This window comes from Hyaena hyaena, unplaced genomic scaffold, assembly GCF_003009895.1.
Source record: "Hyaena hyaena isolate Hyena2069 unplaced genomic scaffold, ASM300989v1 scaffold_76, whole genome shotgun sequence".
In the NCBI taxonomy this organism is placed as follows: Eukaryota; Metazoa; Chordata; class Mammalia; order Carnivora; family Hyaenidae; genus Hyaena; species Hyaena hyaena.
The window spans coordinates 2894404-2908237 of NW_024080709.1; the positions used below are offsets into that span (position 1 = coordinate 2894404).

Consider the following 13834-nt stretch of genomic DNA (forward strand, 5'->3'; position numbering starts at 1 on the left):
GGCTCATCATCCACATGTATTTTTTTTAATGGTGTGCCTTTTTTCTCCAATCGACTCTCCTCTCGTTTTTGTTAATAAGGCTTTATTGGCTCACATCCATGCACATGCATTTACAGAACTAGGAATGGTGACTGCCTCCCTGCAATGAAGGAAGGGCAGAGCTGAGTGGTTCCACGGAGACTGCGTGGCCCTAAAATACTTCCTATCTGACCCTTTACAGAAAATGTTTGTAGACCCCAGGTCAGTTAAGTTCCCAGCAATCCTCAAAGGAAGTTCCATGAAAATGTCTTCAGGATCCCACTTCAGTTAATGGGAATTTGGGGGTGGGAAGGTTTGAATTCACACAAGGTGGAAACTGGGAGGGACGGGATGCCTTGATGTTCCCCACGAAGGGAAAGAGGACGCAGACCTGAGCCGGCATCTCCCCTGTGTCCATTTCAGCCAGCCCTCAGTCCGGCCCCCTGGCCTCGCTGCCCTGCCCTCCAGCTGAGCTGGGATCTACCTGGAATCCTGGTGCCACCACACACTCCCCTGGAAAACCCGTGCGAGGAATTCCCCTACGGGGGGGCCGCCTCAGTGGCTTGGTCGATTAAGCATCCAACTCCTGATTTTGGCTCAGGTCATGATCTCACAATTCATGAGATCAAGCCCCACAGTGGGCTCTGTGCTGACAGCGTGGAGCCTGCTTGGGATTCTCTCTCTCCCTCTGTCTGCCTCCCCCCCATTTCAAAATAAAAATAATTTCTTCCGTATTGCACAACTGGTGAGGGTTCAAAAGCGTAGAGAGGGAATCCTGCTCCTCCCTTCCCTGCACCCCAAACCCTGTTCTTTGCTCGTGTGCCCCGCCTCTCACATGCTTTTAGTTTCCCTCCAGTTGGCAGGTGTTCGGTGCGTTCCGACCCCAGAGCTGCCGGGGACGTGCCAAGTTAGGCAAACCGTGAGATGTGTCTGCATCCGCTCTCATGTGCCCAACTGGGATAATAGCCATCCCTTCTTCGTAGGGAGAGTGTGGGGATCGTGCCATCTAAGAACACGTAAAGTGCTCTTTAGTGTCTGACAGTGAGCTCTCCATGAATAGCACTTATTATCATCCTCGTTACCACCGCAATCATTAGCGTACATCAGGTCCCAGGACAGATGTGAACAGAGAACTGGCAGAAGTGGAGGGTGTGGTTAGGTCAAAGCCCTCCCTCCAGGAAGCCGTCTCCCTGGGCCCTGCCGTGTCCTGATCCTCGGCACATTGTACCTTGAAGGTAATGGACAGGCATCTGCTTGAGTCAGCCTGATCCAGATACAAATCCTAGCTGTGTGACCCAGACCAGTCCCTTAACCTTTCTGTGTGTCATTTTTCTCACTTGCAAAAGGGGGCTAATGTCTTCCTGGGGGGTCTTGTGAAGCTTAACAGAAACAATACATATGCATAGTTCTCGGCGCAGGGTGGGCGCTCAGGAAATGAAACACTGCAAACCGTGTACCTATCACTTGCTGCCTCTGTTAGGGATAGCTGTGTATATTACTATCCAGCTGCAGGCCCAGAGCATTCGGTTGCTAGGAATGGTCATTCTGGGTGTCCCGCAACCCCCCAAAATCACCTCCCACCAATGGGAGCTCCCCAAGTGTTTATTGCCCCAAACTGGCTGAAGAAATAGCCTCCAGCTTCACCCAGACAAAGTGGAGCTGGTCTTTCCACTCCTCCATGTTCCCTCTAAGCCTGAGCCTTAGGCACTGGGGGAGGTGCTTGCCAGTGACATGTAAAGAAAGTGATTCCTAGTGGAACCTAGAATTCACAGATTGGCGACTCCAAACCCTAACTCAGTAGTGGACCGTACCCTGATTTCAGACTAGCAGCTGCACCTCCCAGCCCTGCTGAAGAAACCTGTCTCTGCCCCTTTGCCATGTGGGCCACCCTGGTCTCAATGCCTGCCTCTCAGCTACCTGCGGAGGAAATTCCTATACCTATAGCAGGGATTATTTGTACCTGTTTTCTGTATGTTCATACCGATTTTTTTTTTTACTTTCTTTCTTTTCTTTCTTTCTTTCTTTTTTTTTTTTTGTTTAATGAGACCTTTTTGTCCTTAACCACTGAGGCAGGAAACATGGGAGTGTGACTCATGATTTACAACACTATTTTCACTGTTCCAGCCGGCGATGCAGAAGATGCATAGCATTTTCATAAATGTATACTCAGGATAAAAGCGGGAGCTGTCCAACTCCAATCTGTTTACACTGTCCAGGCTTAAGTAACACGAAGGCATTAAGGAAGTCTGTTTTTAGTATTAAAATTGTACTGGGGAGCATCCCGATATCCTGCCTGAGTTGAGGCAAGCCTCCAACATTAGAATATTAAATTATTTGGAAATTGCATTCCCATCCCCTGATTGATTGGAAATGAATTGGAATCAAGACAGCTTAAAAATAGCTTTTATAGCGTCCTTATGACTTGATACCATGGAGAAATAAATATGAAGCTGATGCCGCAGACGTTGTCCTTCCCTGAGGCTCTGGGGCTGTCTTTTGCTGGGAATTCTTCTGGCGGTAATTTAAGAAGATGCTTGTCATCCCCTTACAGCAGTTCATAATTCAAAAACAATCCATACGTAATACTCAATTAAGGAACCGTAGAAGCATGTCGGCCAGCGATGACTAATGAACAGCCAGGACGGAAATTCTGCACAATTCCTGAAAACACCACTCGAATCAATCCCCCGTCAAGGAAACTGATTTATTAATGCATTTCCTACCTCCATTGAGTTGTGAATCAATGCTTCCCCATCAAAAGCTAATAGAAAAGCAGAGATGGGCCCGCGTGGCCTGTCGGCATAAGAGGAGATTGTTACTGGGACAGGAGACCACATGGCAGAGCCAGCACGTGGTGTCTGTGTCCTTTTCCAGCTACCAGCCCCGCCCGAGAGGGAGCCCCCAGGGTTGAGCCCTCGGCCCGTTCCCATGCTCTCCTTCAAACCTCTCTGCCACGCATGAGTCATGTTCATTATTCACCTTACAAATGAGGAAGCGGAGGCTCCCAGGGGTCAGTAATACCCTGCCCGAGGTCCCCAAAGAAAAGAACCGGGCTTCCGACTCTTGATCTCAGCTCAGGTCGTGATCTCACAGGTTTGTGAGTTTGAGCCCCGTGACAGCGCAGAGCCTGCTTGGGATTCTCTCTCTCCCTCTGTCTCTGCCCCTCCCCTCCTCACTCTCTCTCACTCAAAATAAACGAAACAAAACGAAAGAACAGAAACAGTCTGCAAGGTCGGTTCAGAGCTTAGGCTCCAACATCAGTTTAGCAGCTGTGTAACTTTGCCTCTTCTTCTTCTGGCCTCAGGTTTCTCCTCTGTAAAATGGAGGCGATTGGAGTCTCCACTGGGAGAATTCAGTGAGATGATGGACGGGAGGTCCCTAGCATCCTGTGGCTGTCCTTCCTTGTAAGCCACTGTCATCGTGCCTCAGTCCTGCCCGCACTCGAGGCAGGACTTGGGAGAACATGATGTGGGTTCAGAGCTGCTGGACTTGCCGGGAGGTGGGAAACAGAAACTTCTATCAGCCTCCAGGCTGCTTCTGGTTCTGGTTCCAGCCCAAGAAGAAGGTCTCTCATGCACCTTTGGGCCAGCCAGGAATATCCCAGAGCCTTGAACTCTGCACCAGAACCCAGAAGAACCCAGAGCTCTACCTACCCTCCTTTTTGACACCGACTTTAGCGTCCTGCCTGCCCGTCCCTTTTGTACTGATTCCATGGCCACGTCTCACAGCTGCTTATTCAGGCCTCCAAGAAGCGAAGCTCCTAATTGTGATGATGGGGGTGGGGGCGATGTCTTGCCAGAGGGGAGAACATTCTGAACGCAATGGCCCTGCTCACTGACAGGCTCTTCATCCTAATGCTAGCCCTCTTAGGCATCCTTGCTAATGCCAGAATCGTCATTCAGTCACATTTGCTGTGACTTGGGACATTAGCAATAAATGGTGAGCCCTAAGGGACGTGCATCAGGAAGACGGATTGCCAGCTTACTGCAGACCAGCCCAGCTGTCCACCGTCCGCGGAGATCTCCCAGAGTCCCTCCGGTCACTCGAACGGTCCCCATTAACGCTCCTGTCTCTGTGGGTGCCGATAAATATGGCGTGAAGCTTGAACATCAGTGAGTTTTTCCAGCTAATTACGGCTAATGCGAGCCACTCTCAAAATTCCCAAACATGCCTTGCAGAATATTACAGTTTGCAGCTATGAATTAGGCAGAAAGAGCCAAATTCCATGCACATGATCTAGTACACCACAAAATAATAGCGACGCTAAGTGGTTTCTGTCTGGCCGTTAGGAACTCCCCGAGGCGGGTCTGACGGCCCAGAGCGGTTCACGTCCACGGTCCCCAGTCTGTGTGGCCAGGACTGCCCAGTCTTCCATTTGTGGTGGGGACCCTTTGGGCGCCCAACCTGGGGCTGCAGCTGCAGTTTCTGACTGGCACAACTCAGGCCCTGTCGTGGTGGCACCTACACCCTTCCTTTCTGTCCCCCTCCCCCGGGAGCATCTGGCACACCACCACCACACTGCTCAGGTCCCCTCGGTGTGTGCGTTCCTGATCACTGGTGACGTTTTACCACAGTAATAAGGCGTAGAAGGTGATGCCCCCTCGCTAATCGCAGCCCCCACCGTCTCCCTGAAATCACCCGTGGGGGCAGTGGGAATGTAACCCCATTCGGGTGGGGGATACAAACCCATGGGCACACACCCTCTTACACATGCGCGGTCTTTATTTTACAAAACCAGGAGCACAGAATACTTTTTTAAACATCTTGTTGTTCATACTTAATAATGTATTTGGTGCCTTTCAATGCCAGCACATGGAAATCTACCTCTTTGTAAAATGCACCCATCATCTAACCTGTCTCCCGCAAATGAACATCACAGATAGTGCCTCAGTGAACACTGCACTGATTATTTATGCCCCAGATGCAACACGTCTCCATCTGGGGGCTCTTCTCCGAGCCTTTCTGAAGGATACGTTTCAACGGAAGTGGTGGTCGTGGGTCGAGGGGAACCCATCATAAAATGTGAGAAAATGGCACCTCATCACTCTGGGATGAGTTGGATCTATTTGCATCCTAATAACAGTAAATGGAAATAGCTGATCCTCACCACCCTCGGCTGTCCTAAGTAGAGAAACCTGGGTCACCATCCCTAGGTGTGGACCTCAGCGGGCAGATGGCGGCACCTGCGCACAGGTGGGTCTCCAGTCCTGCTGTGAGCACATGGTGGCTGTGGTCACAGGGCTCTGTTCAGACTCTCCCAGATTCCTCTTAACCAGAGCAGCTACTGTCAACATTTTGTACATGTTTCCTTCAGCCCTTTTTTTTTTTGTACTTTATTGTCAAGTTGGTTTCCATATAACACCCAGTGCTCATCCCCACAAGTGCCCTCCCCTGTGCCCATCACCCCCCTCCCCCTCTTCCCCTCCCCCTTTCTGAATCCTTGTTAAGTGCCAACAGTTCCGTCACCACCAGGATCCCTCCTGCAGCCATGCTCACCCCTACCCCCCACAACCCCTGGGCCTCACCCCTAGCAGCTGTAGAGGTACCCCCGTCATTTCAGGAATGCTGTATCAATGCAATGTTTCACACAGGATGGAAACTTTTGATTGGGGCCTTTAAAATTAGCATAGTTTCCTTGATATCTGTTGTAGTTGTGTGTATCAGTCGGTCATTCTTTCTTTTTTTTTTTTCCCTGTTTTTATTGCTGAGTGGTATTCCGTGGTGTGGATGTGCCACAGTTTAACCGTATACCCACTGAAGGACATTTAGATTGTTCCCTGTTTCTGGCTATTACACATAGAGCTACAGTGCACATCTGTGTACAGATATTTGAACCTAAGTTTTCACTTCTCTGGGATAAATGTCCCAAGAGTTCTGTTGCTGGGTCATAATGGTAAATGCACATTTCGTTTGGTAAGAAACTGCCAGACTGTGCCCCAGAGAGGCTGTGTCACCTTCCGTTCCCACCCTCACTGTAGGAGCACTCCAGCGTCTCCACACCAGGGCCGGCATTTGGTGTCCGTAACATTTTAAAAGTTTGCATTTCGTTTTTTCGTTTATTGTGGTCATTGCGAATTCTTCCCCCCGCCTCTTTGCCGATTGAAGGCTGCATATTCCATTTTTGTTCTTTTGGAAATTATCTGTATGGTTTTTTAAATGCACTTAATTTTTTTTTTTTAATTTTATATATAGCGTGTGAGTGGGGGAGAGGGGCAGAGGGAGAGAGAGAAGAAGAAAGAGAGAATCTTAAGCAGACTCCATACGGGGCTCCATCCCACAACCCTGGGATCATGACCCGAGCTGAAATTGAGAGTCAGATGTTCAACCGACTAAGCCACCCAGGCCCCCCTTAAATAACTTTAAAGTTTTAGAACAACTTCACATCTACATAAAAATTACAAAGATAATACAGAGACTTCCCATATGCCCTGCACCTTGAGTTCCCCGTTATTTATATCTTAAAACAGTATCACATTTGCTACAATTAATGACCTGATACTGATCACACTTTTATTAATGAAGTCCATGATCAGGTTCCTCACTTTTTACCTAATGCACTTTTTCTGCTGCAGGATCCCATCTAGCATAGCACGCCTCACTTAGGTGTCACACCTCCTTAGTCACCTGCTGGCTGTGACAGTTTCTCACACTTGTTTTTGATGACCTTGACCATTTTGAGAAGTGCTGGTCAGGTATTTTGTAGAAGGTCTGTCTGTTGGGGTAGGTCTGATGGTTTTCTTGTGCTGGAGTTCTGGGTTTGGGGGGAGGAAGATCATGCAGGTATAAGTGCTATTTTCATCACCGTCATCAAGGCACATCAAGGAGTACATGCAATCAACCTGACTGTCATACCTGTTGATGTTTGGCCAGTCTCTCCACTGTAAAGTTACTCTTGGGAGGAAGTCCCCATGCACAGTCCACACCTATGGGTGGGGAGTTATGTTCCACCTCCTGGAGGGCGGTATATCCGAGCAAATGATCTGTTATTCTCTATGGGAGATTTGTCTTTTTTTCCCCACATTTACATATTTATTTATATCAATATGGACTCATGGATTTACTTCTTATACTTTGGGTTATAATGCAGCGCTAGTTGTTGCTCAAGTTGTTAAGCTTTGGCTGTGGGGAGCTCTTTCAGTTGATCCCTGTGTCCTTCTGACACCCCCCTCCCCCATTATTATGAGCTTTTAAGCACTTCCTTACTTTCTGGCCCAACAAGGTGCTCCAGGCTCATTTTGTGTATTTTCTGCTCCAGCCCTACAGTCAGTCATTTCTCCAAGGATCTATATCTCCTGTTACCGGGGAATGGTATTAGAAACCAAGATCTGGACACTAGATCTAGGCTGGGAAATACATATCTGCATACTCACCTGTGTCTGTACACCTCTATAAATGTTTCTGTGTGTCCTCATCTGTTTTTAATATCTGACATTACGGTAAACACGAGTTCATATTAATGTCTCCACCTCCAGTTCACTACCACATGGTTAGTTTTAGCTTTCTCCCCTTCCCACACTTTTTTTTTCCATTTTTTATTGAGCTATGTAATTCATATACATAAAATTTACCCTTTTGAAGTATAAATTCACTGGGTTTTTAAAACATATTTATTTTTGAGAGAGAGAGAGACAGAGCACAAACGGGGAGGTGGGGGTGGGCAGAGAGAGAGGGAGACACAGAATCTGAAGCAGCGTCCAGGCTCTGAGCTGTCAGCACAGAGCCCGACGTGGAGCTTGAACTCACAAGCTGTGAGATCATGACCTGAGCCAAAGCTGGACACTTAACCGACTGAGCCACCCGGGCGCCCTGCTTGTGCCATTTTTAAGAGGCATGTTAATTGTGCATTTTTGCTAGCAAAATCTTAAGTTATTTGTTATTTTCATATTCCATCCAAACATGACAATAGCTTTTATGCATTTAATTATCCGTTGAAGTTTCCATCTTGACATTCTTGACTTTTAGTTTCACTTTCACATTAAAAAATAGTTTTTCAAGGGAAATCAGTAGTTAATTCAATTTAAAAATACTTTTATCAATGTTTGCTCATCACTGTTTTTTAACATTTCATCCCCTCCTTGCTGAAACAGATCTAGACTGTAGATGCTGGCGAGGGTGTGGAGAAACGGGCACCCTCCTACACTGTTGGGGGGAATGTAAACTGGTGCAGCCCCTCTGGAAAACAGTGTGGAGGTTCCTCAAAAAATTAACAACAGAACTCCCCTATGACTCAGCACTAGCGCTGCTAGGAATTTACCCAAGGGATATAGGAGTGCTGGTGCATAGGGGCACATGGACCCCAGTGTTCATAGCAGCACTCTCCACAATAGCCAAAACATGGAAACAGCCTAAGTGTCCATCAACTGACAGATGGATCAAGAAGATGTGGTTTATCTATACAATGGAATACTACATGGCAATGAGAAAGAATGAAGTCTGGCCATGTGTAGCAACATGAATGGAATTTGAAGGTGTTATGCTGAGTGAAATAAGTCAGGCAGAGAAAACATACCACATGTTTTCACTCATAAGTGGAACAGGAGAAACTTAACAGAGGACCGTGGGGGAGGGGATGGGGAAAAAAATAGTTGGGGATAGGGAGGGAGGCAAACCACGACAGACTCTTGAATACTGAGAACAAACTGAGGGCTGATGGGGGAGGGAGAGAGAGGAAGGGGGGAGATGGGCATGGAGGAGGGCACTTGTTGGTATGAGCACTGAGTGTTATATGGAAACCAACTTGACAATAAACTATAAAAGAAAAAAAAAAGAAACAGATCTCCTATTAATTCTTTCAGTGAAGGTTTGGAAGTGGTAAACTCTTAGTCTTCATATGCCTCCAGAGGTATTTCTTTTGCCCTTCAACTTGAATGATGGTTTAGCTGGATGTAAAATTTGAGGTTCGTATTGCTCGCCCTCAGCGTTGGAAGGTATTACTCTTTGATTCTGTTATTATGAGGGGTGCCTGCTGCCTGTCATTCCTTTGTAAGTTATTGTTACTATTATTTCCTCCTTTCTCCTGTTCCGGCTCCTCTGAAGCATCCATTAATACCTCTTCATCCATTCTTTGGGTTCTTTGAACCGCATGTTCTTATTGCTTGTGTCTGGGTCTCTGTGTTGACTTCAGTTCGTTGCCTGCATGCTGTCTTTTAATTCACTGATTTCCTCTCTGAACAGTGTCCAGTCTAGAATTTATCCCATTTATTGAGAGTTGTCTTTGGCTTATATTTTAATGGCTTGTCTTTTATGGCCACTATTTCTGAGCTTTCATTACCAATTATTCTCATTTAATTCATGGCTGTTTTGTTTCATAACATGTTTGTTTTGTTTTTTTTATAGATCTTAGTCCCTTATTGAGGACCTTTTGATGCTCTAACCATATTCATTTTGAGTATTTGTGAGGCAGTTTTATATCATTCATTTCATCTGAGTGAATTCATATTCCTGATTGAGAAGTCTGTAGACTGTCTTAATTAGCATGAGATTTCTTCACAGGTGGTGGGATTTTATTTCAGATTCAATTTGAGTAAGACTTATTTTTTGTTTTTTTTTAAATGTTTTATTTATTTCTGAGGGAGAGAGAGAGAGACAGCTTGAGCAGGGGAGGGTCAGAGACAGAGGGAGATACAGAATCTGAAGCAGGCTCCAGGGTCTGAGATGTCAGCACAGAGCCTGACGCCGGGCTCAAAGCTACGAACCGTGAGATCATGACCTGAGCCAAAGTCGGACACTTAACCAACTGAGCCACCTAGGCGCCCCGAGTAAGACGTTTTTTGTTTTTGTAGTTTTTTGTTTTTGTTTTTTTGCTTGGGTTTTTCCTTCACTTTCTCTCCCTTTTCTAAAAAAAAAAAATTTATGTATATTTATTATTGAGACAGAGACAAACGGAGCATGAGTGGGGGAGGAGCAGAGAGAGAGAGGGAGACNAGAGGGAGATACAGAATCTGAAGCAGGCTCCAGGGTCTGAGCTGTCAGCACAGAGCCCGATGCGGGGCTCGAACCCATGAACCGTGAGATCATGACCTGAGCCGAAGTCGGACGTTCAACCGACTGAGCCACCCAGGTGCCCCCTTTCACTTCTCTCTTGAATAGCTTCTCCCTGCCTAGTAGTTTGGGCTCCTCCAGCCCAGCCCCATCTGGGACCAGGACTTAGAGAGGAGCTGGAAGGCCCTTGTGCTCCATGACACTGAGAAAACCTGTCTGCCTTCCTAGACTTGAACCAGTGTCTGTCCTTCCTTCCCAGACCCGTGGATCGCCGCAAGCCCCAGCCCAGTGGCGTGCTGCAGACAGTTCCTCCTGCCCAGCTCACGAAAGCCAATGATTAAATTGTAAGGAACTTTGTGAGCTCGTTGTCAAACGATTATTAAAAATTAAATTCTCCAGACTCGCCAATGAATAAATTATGTTGACAAGCAAAGGCAATAAATACTGGAAACTGTTTTCTAATTACCTTGCTGCATGTTTCTCTGACGGTGCCGCGAGGTGGCTCACAGGTTCTGTATCTGCGGTGGGGGTGCCAGACCGGCGTGCTCGCCACATCTCCTCCCACGCCTGGGTCAGTGACATCGCTGGTGATTTGCAGTCAGCCACGACGTGAACATCCGCCCCACGGAAAGGCGTAAACATTGCAAACCGGTTCTCCATTATTCTCTGGAGAACTTGTTAAAGACACCACTGGCTGGGCCCCAGACAGCGATGGTTTTCTGCAGCCTCCTTCCAGAAACAGAGGCCGTCACGCCACCCTTGCTCCAAATAGGGGTGGGAATTGATTTGCTCATGTCACAGAAGCTGCTTTCAGTCTCTGCTCCCCTCCAGGTGCTACACTCCCGCCAACCTGCAACCCCGCTCATTCTCATTCCTCTGCCTTTCTGTCTTGTTTCTCATCCACACGGCTCTCTATCTTGATGCTGAGGCGACTTCTGTCCTTTGGTTTTCTTTTTTCCTATTTTATCCACCATGGCTCTTGAGTGTGGGGCGGAGAAGGTACATTAAATGGTGAGTATGCTGTGCTATCTTGATTAGAACTCCATAAACGTAATTTTTCGTAGACATTTAACTTGCATCCTCTGGCTGCAGATACAGGCCTCAGAATATTTCCTTCCACTTCCTGTGCCTCTCCCAAAGTCACGCCCTTTATCTTCCTTCTCGCTTCTGTTCCCTGGCACTTTCTTGCAGTGTCTGTGACAAATGTGTTACTAATATGTTATATCGATGAATTATTCCCTGGAAGGATTCTGGATGTCACACATGCTGCCTTCTCATTTCTTAGGCGCTGAGTAATAGTATGCATTTAATTTAATAACAGTCAGTATTGTTCCCAGAAGAAAACGGGAGAGCACCCCAAGACCCCAACAGGGAAATCCTTGGCCCCCTAATGTCTCGCTCCCTCCCCCACAGGTGTCACAGCAGTGTTCTCAGGCCACTACCACCGGAATGCCGGGGGCACCTACCAGAGCCTGGACATGGTGGTATCGTCCGCCATCGGATGCCAGCTGGGCCAGGACACCCATGGGCTCCGAGTCGTCGTGGTCACCGCCGAGAAAATCGTTCACCGGTACTACAGCCTGGACGAGCTGAGTGAGAAGGGGATAGAAGATGATCTCCTGGGCCTGATGCAGGAAAAGTGATGGTCGCTGCTGATCTGTTTCACTTCCCTTGGCTGTTTGCTTTTCCAGAAGCGGCAGCTGCGTCCCCACCCCTTGTTGAAATGTAAAAGTACTCCAGGCCCATCTGTGGATTTATGTCCTTTTCCATAAATCAGAGGGCTGGGTCCTCTCCTCCTATCCGAAATTATATTCACAGGAAAGCTGCCCTCCCTTTAAAAAAGAGAGGAGTTGGGGGAACTTGAAAATTAAAGAATAAATGATACTAGTATCTCTCTGCATGGATGCTTGAGTACATTCTCCGAGTGCTGTGTCCCTCATTCTGCTCCTGAATTAGTGTCTTCGGGTAGCATATGATAAATGTCTACCTGTCAGCCTCCATCCCACCTTGATACCTAAGTGTGGTCTTTGAAAATTCCGCAAACAGACCAAATCCGATTATATTAAATTGTGATCACGACTCCCAAAGCGCTAGGCAAAACGTTAGGCTTTCCTAACAAAGCATGTGACTGTATCCCATTAGAGCTACACAGGCTGGCTTTTCAAGGATCAACCACATCTGCTACTAAATTTGGAGACTTTGGGCACTGTTGACAATGCAGTCGGTACAAGTCAAAGTTGAACTTGCCCTCTGGGTGATGAGAAAATCCTCCTTGGCATGCGAACTGGCCACCTGTAAATACCTCATTGCAGAGACTAGACCTGAAGCCCCACGCTCTGGGCACGTTCACAGTGCGGTGACTCCGCAGACGGGCATCCTCGTGGGATGAGAATGGCCCTACGCTTAGGGGACTCTTTGCTGTGTCTACTCTGACAGAACAAGTGGGAATCGCTGCAAGGTTCTCGAAGGAAGCAAAGCAGGAGCTCTGGTGGGGCAGAATCGAGCTTTTGGCGCCGTCATCTAAATCAGCACCCGCTTTGAGGAAATGCGCCCATATCCCTTGACAAAGGAGCATGGGTGGCTTGAAATCAGGGTCATTTTTAGGCGATCTCCTTTGCTGCTGCTTCTCTGTGGCCACTGACCGTGACGTGATTTCGTCCATCGCCCCGGCGGACAGGGAGCCTGGGTACTCAGTGAAATACTCAGGAATATTTCACAGCGCCACGGAGTAGCATGCTGGCATATCCGTACAGAGGAGCTGCGGAGTCCATTAAATCACAAGACTTTCTTGTTACAAAGTTTTAGTCACTGTGGCAAAACCATGAGAAGTTAAACAGGAAGATAATGGATATGTAAATTCATCAGGAAGAAAAGACAAGAAATCAGTTATACCACAGATCCGCCCTGCACATAGCTCATTGCTATGTGGCACCAGAAAATTAGAAGTTTTCAAAATTAGAATGCTCTTGTTTTAGCATTTTGCTGCAGCCTTGATTTGTGAACCATTTTCTTTTACAACAGGTGTGGATTGAGGTCAGGGACAGGAGTTCAGTAAAAGATGTACCTTTTTATTTTATTTGGGGGAGGATATGGATTACATTAAAAGTAATGGAAATGAACCTTCTAAGTCTCCTTCCCCAAAAATCCTAATATATAAAAGAATTGATTCAAAATACAGCAGGGTATATACTAAACAGAGGGAATCCTATGAAATTCTAACCGGTTTTTAAGTAACCAGCAATATTCCCTAGTGGTGGTTTGTTCAGAAGAAGTTAGGAAATGATTTCATAGATGAGTGTGTCTCAATCTGATAATAGATAATTACCAAGGCATTCACTTATGATTGCTTTTTCTTTAAAAGAAAAAAACACACGTGATAAAATAAGTGCCTTCTACTATGGAAAACAATAAAATGCTCCGTGATTGTAAGTGCTACGGTGTTGAATGTTTTTTTATGTGCTAAGTACATTTGAAGTGCTTTGGCTCAGAGAGGTGGGGACACTTGGCCACGATCACAGAGCTCACCAGTGGGGAAGGAAGGATCGAGATGCAAGCAGTCTGACTGCCCAGCCCGTGCTCCTTAACACTCTCCTCTCTTTCTTAGAAAATGGGTTTTTCACGGGTGAGAGGTTTGCAGCAGCTCAGCCCATGGCAGTGCGGCACCATCCGCCGCTTTGTCCGCCTTTCCTGGCCAACAGCCCAGTGTGAGCTGGCAGCCATGGGGCTTGAGCCCAGCTTTGCAGAGCCCTTCTCTCGATGGTACCAGGTCCAGGGTGGCAAAGCCTGTCCAGATTGTTCCAGGCAGAGAATTTTCCCTGGAGGAGACTGGAAAACC

The 13834-nt window shown here is 47.2% G+C and overlaps 1 protein-coding gene across 1 annotated transcript in view; it reads left to right on the plus strand.

Moving 5' to 3' along the window:
- Positions 1–13428, plus strand: part of CPPED1 (calcineurin like phosphoesterase domain containing 1) — a 103168-nt gene extending 89740 nt beyond the window's left edge. Inside the window, exon 4 of the mRNA XM_039233623.1 lies at positions 11413–13428. Within this exon, the coding sequence (XP_039089554.1) occupies positions 11413–11642 (230 nt within the window). The 3' untranslated portion in view covers positions 11643–13428. The remainder of the gene's footprint in view (positions 1–11412) is intronic.
- The last annotated feature ends 406 nt before the right edge of the window (positions 13429–13834 follow it).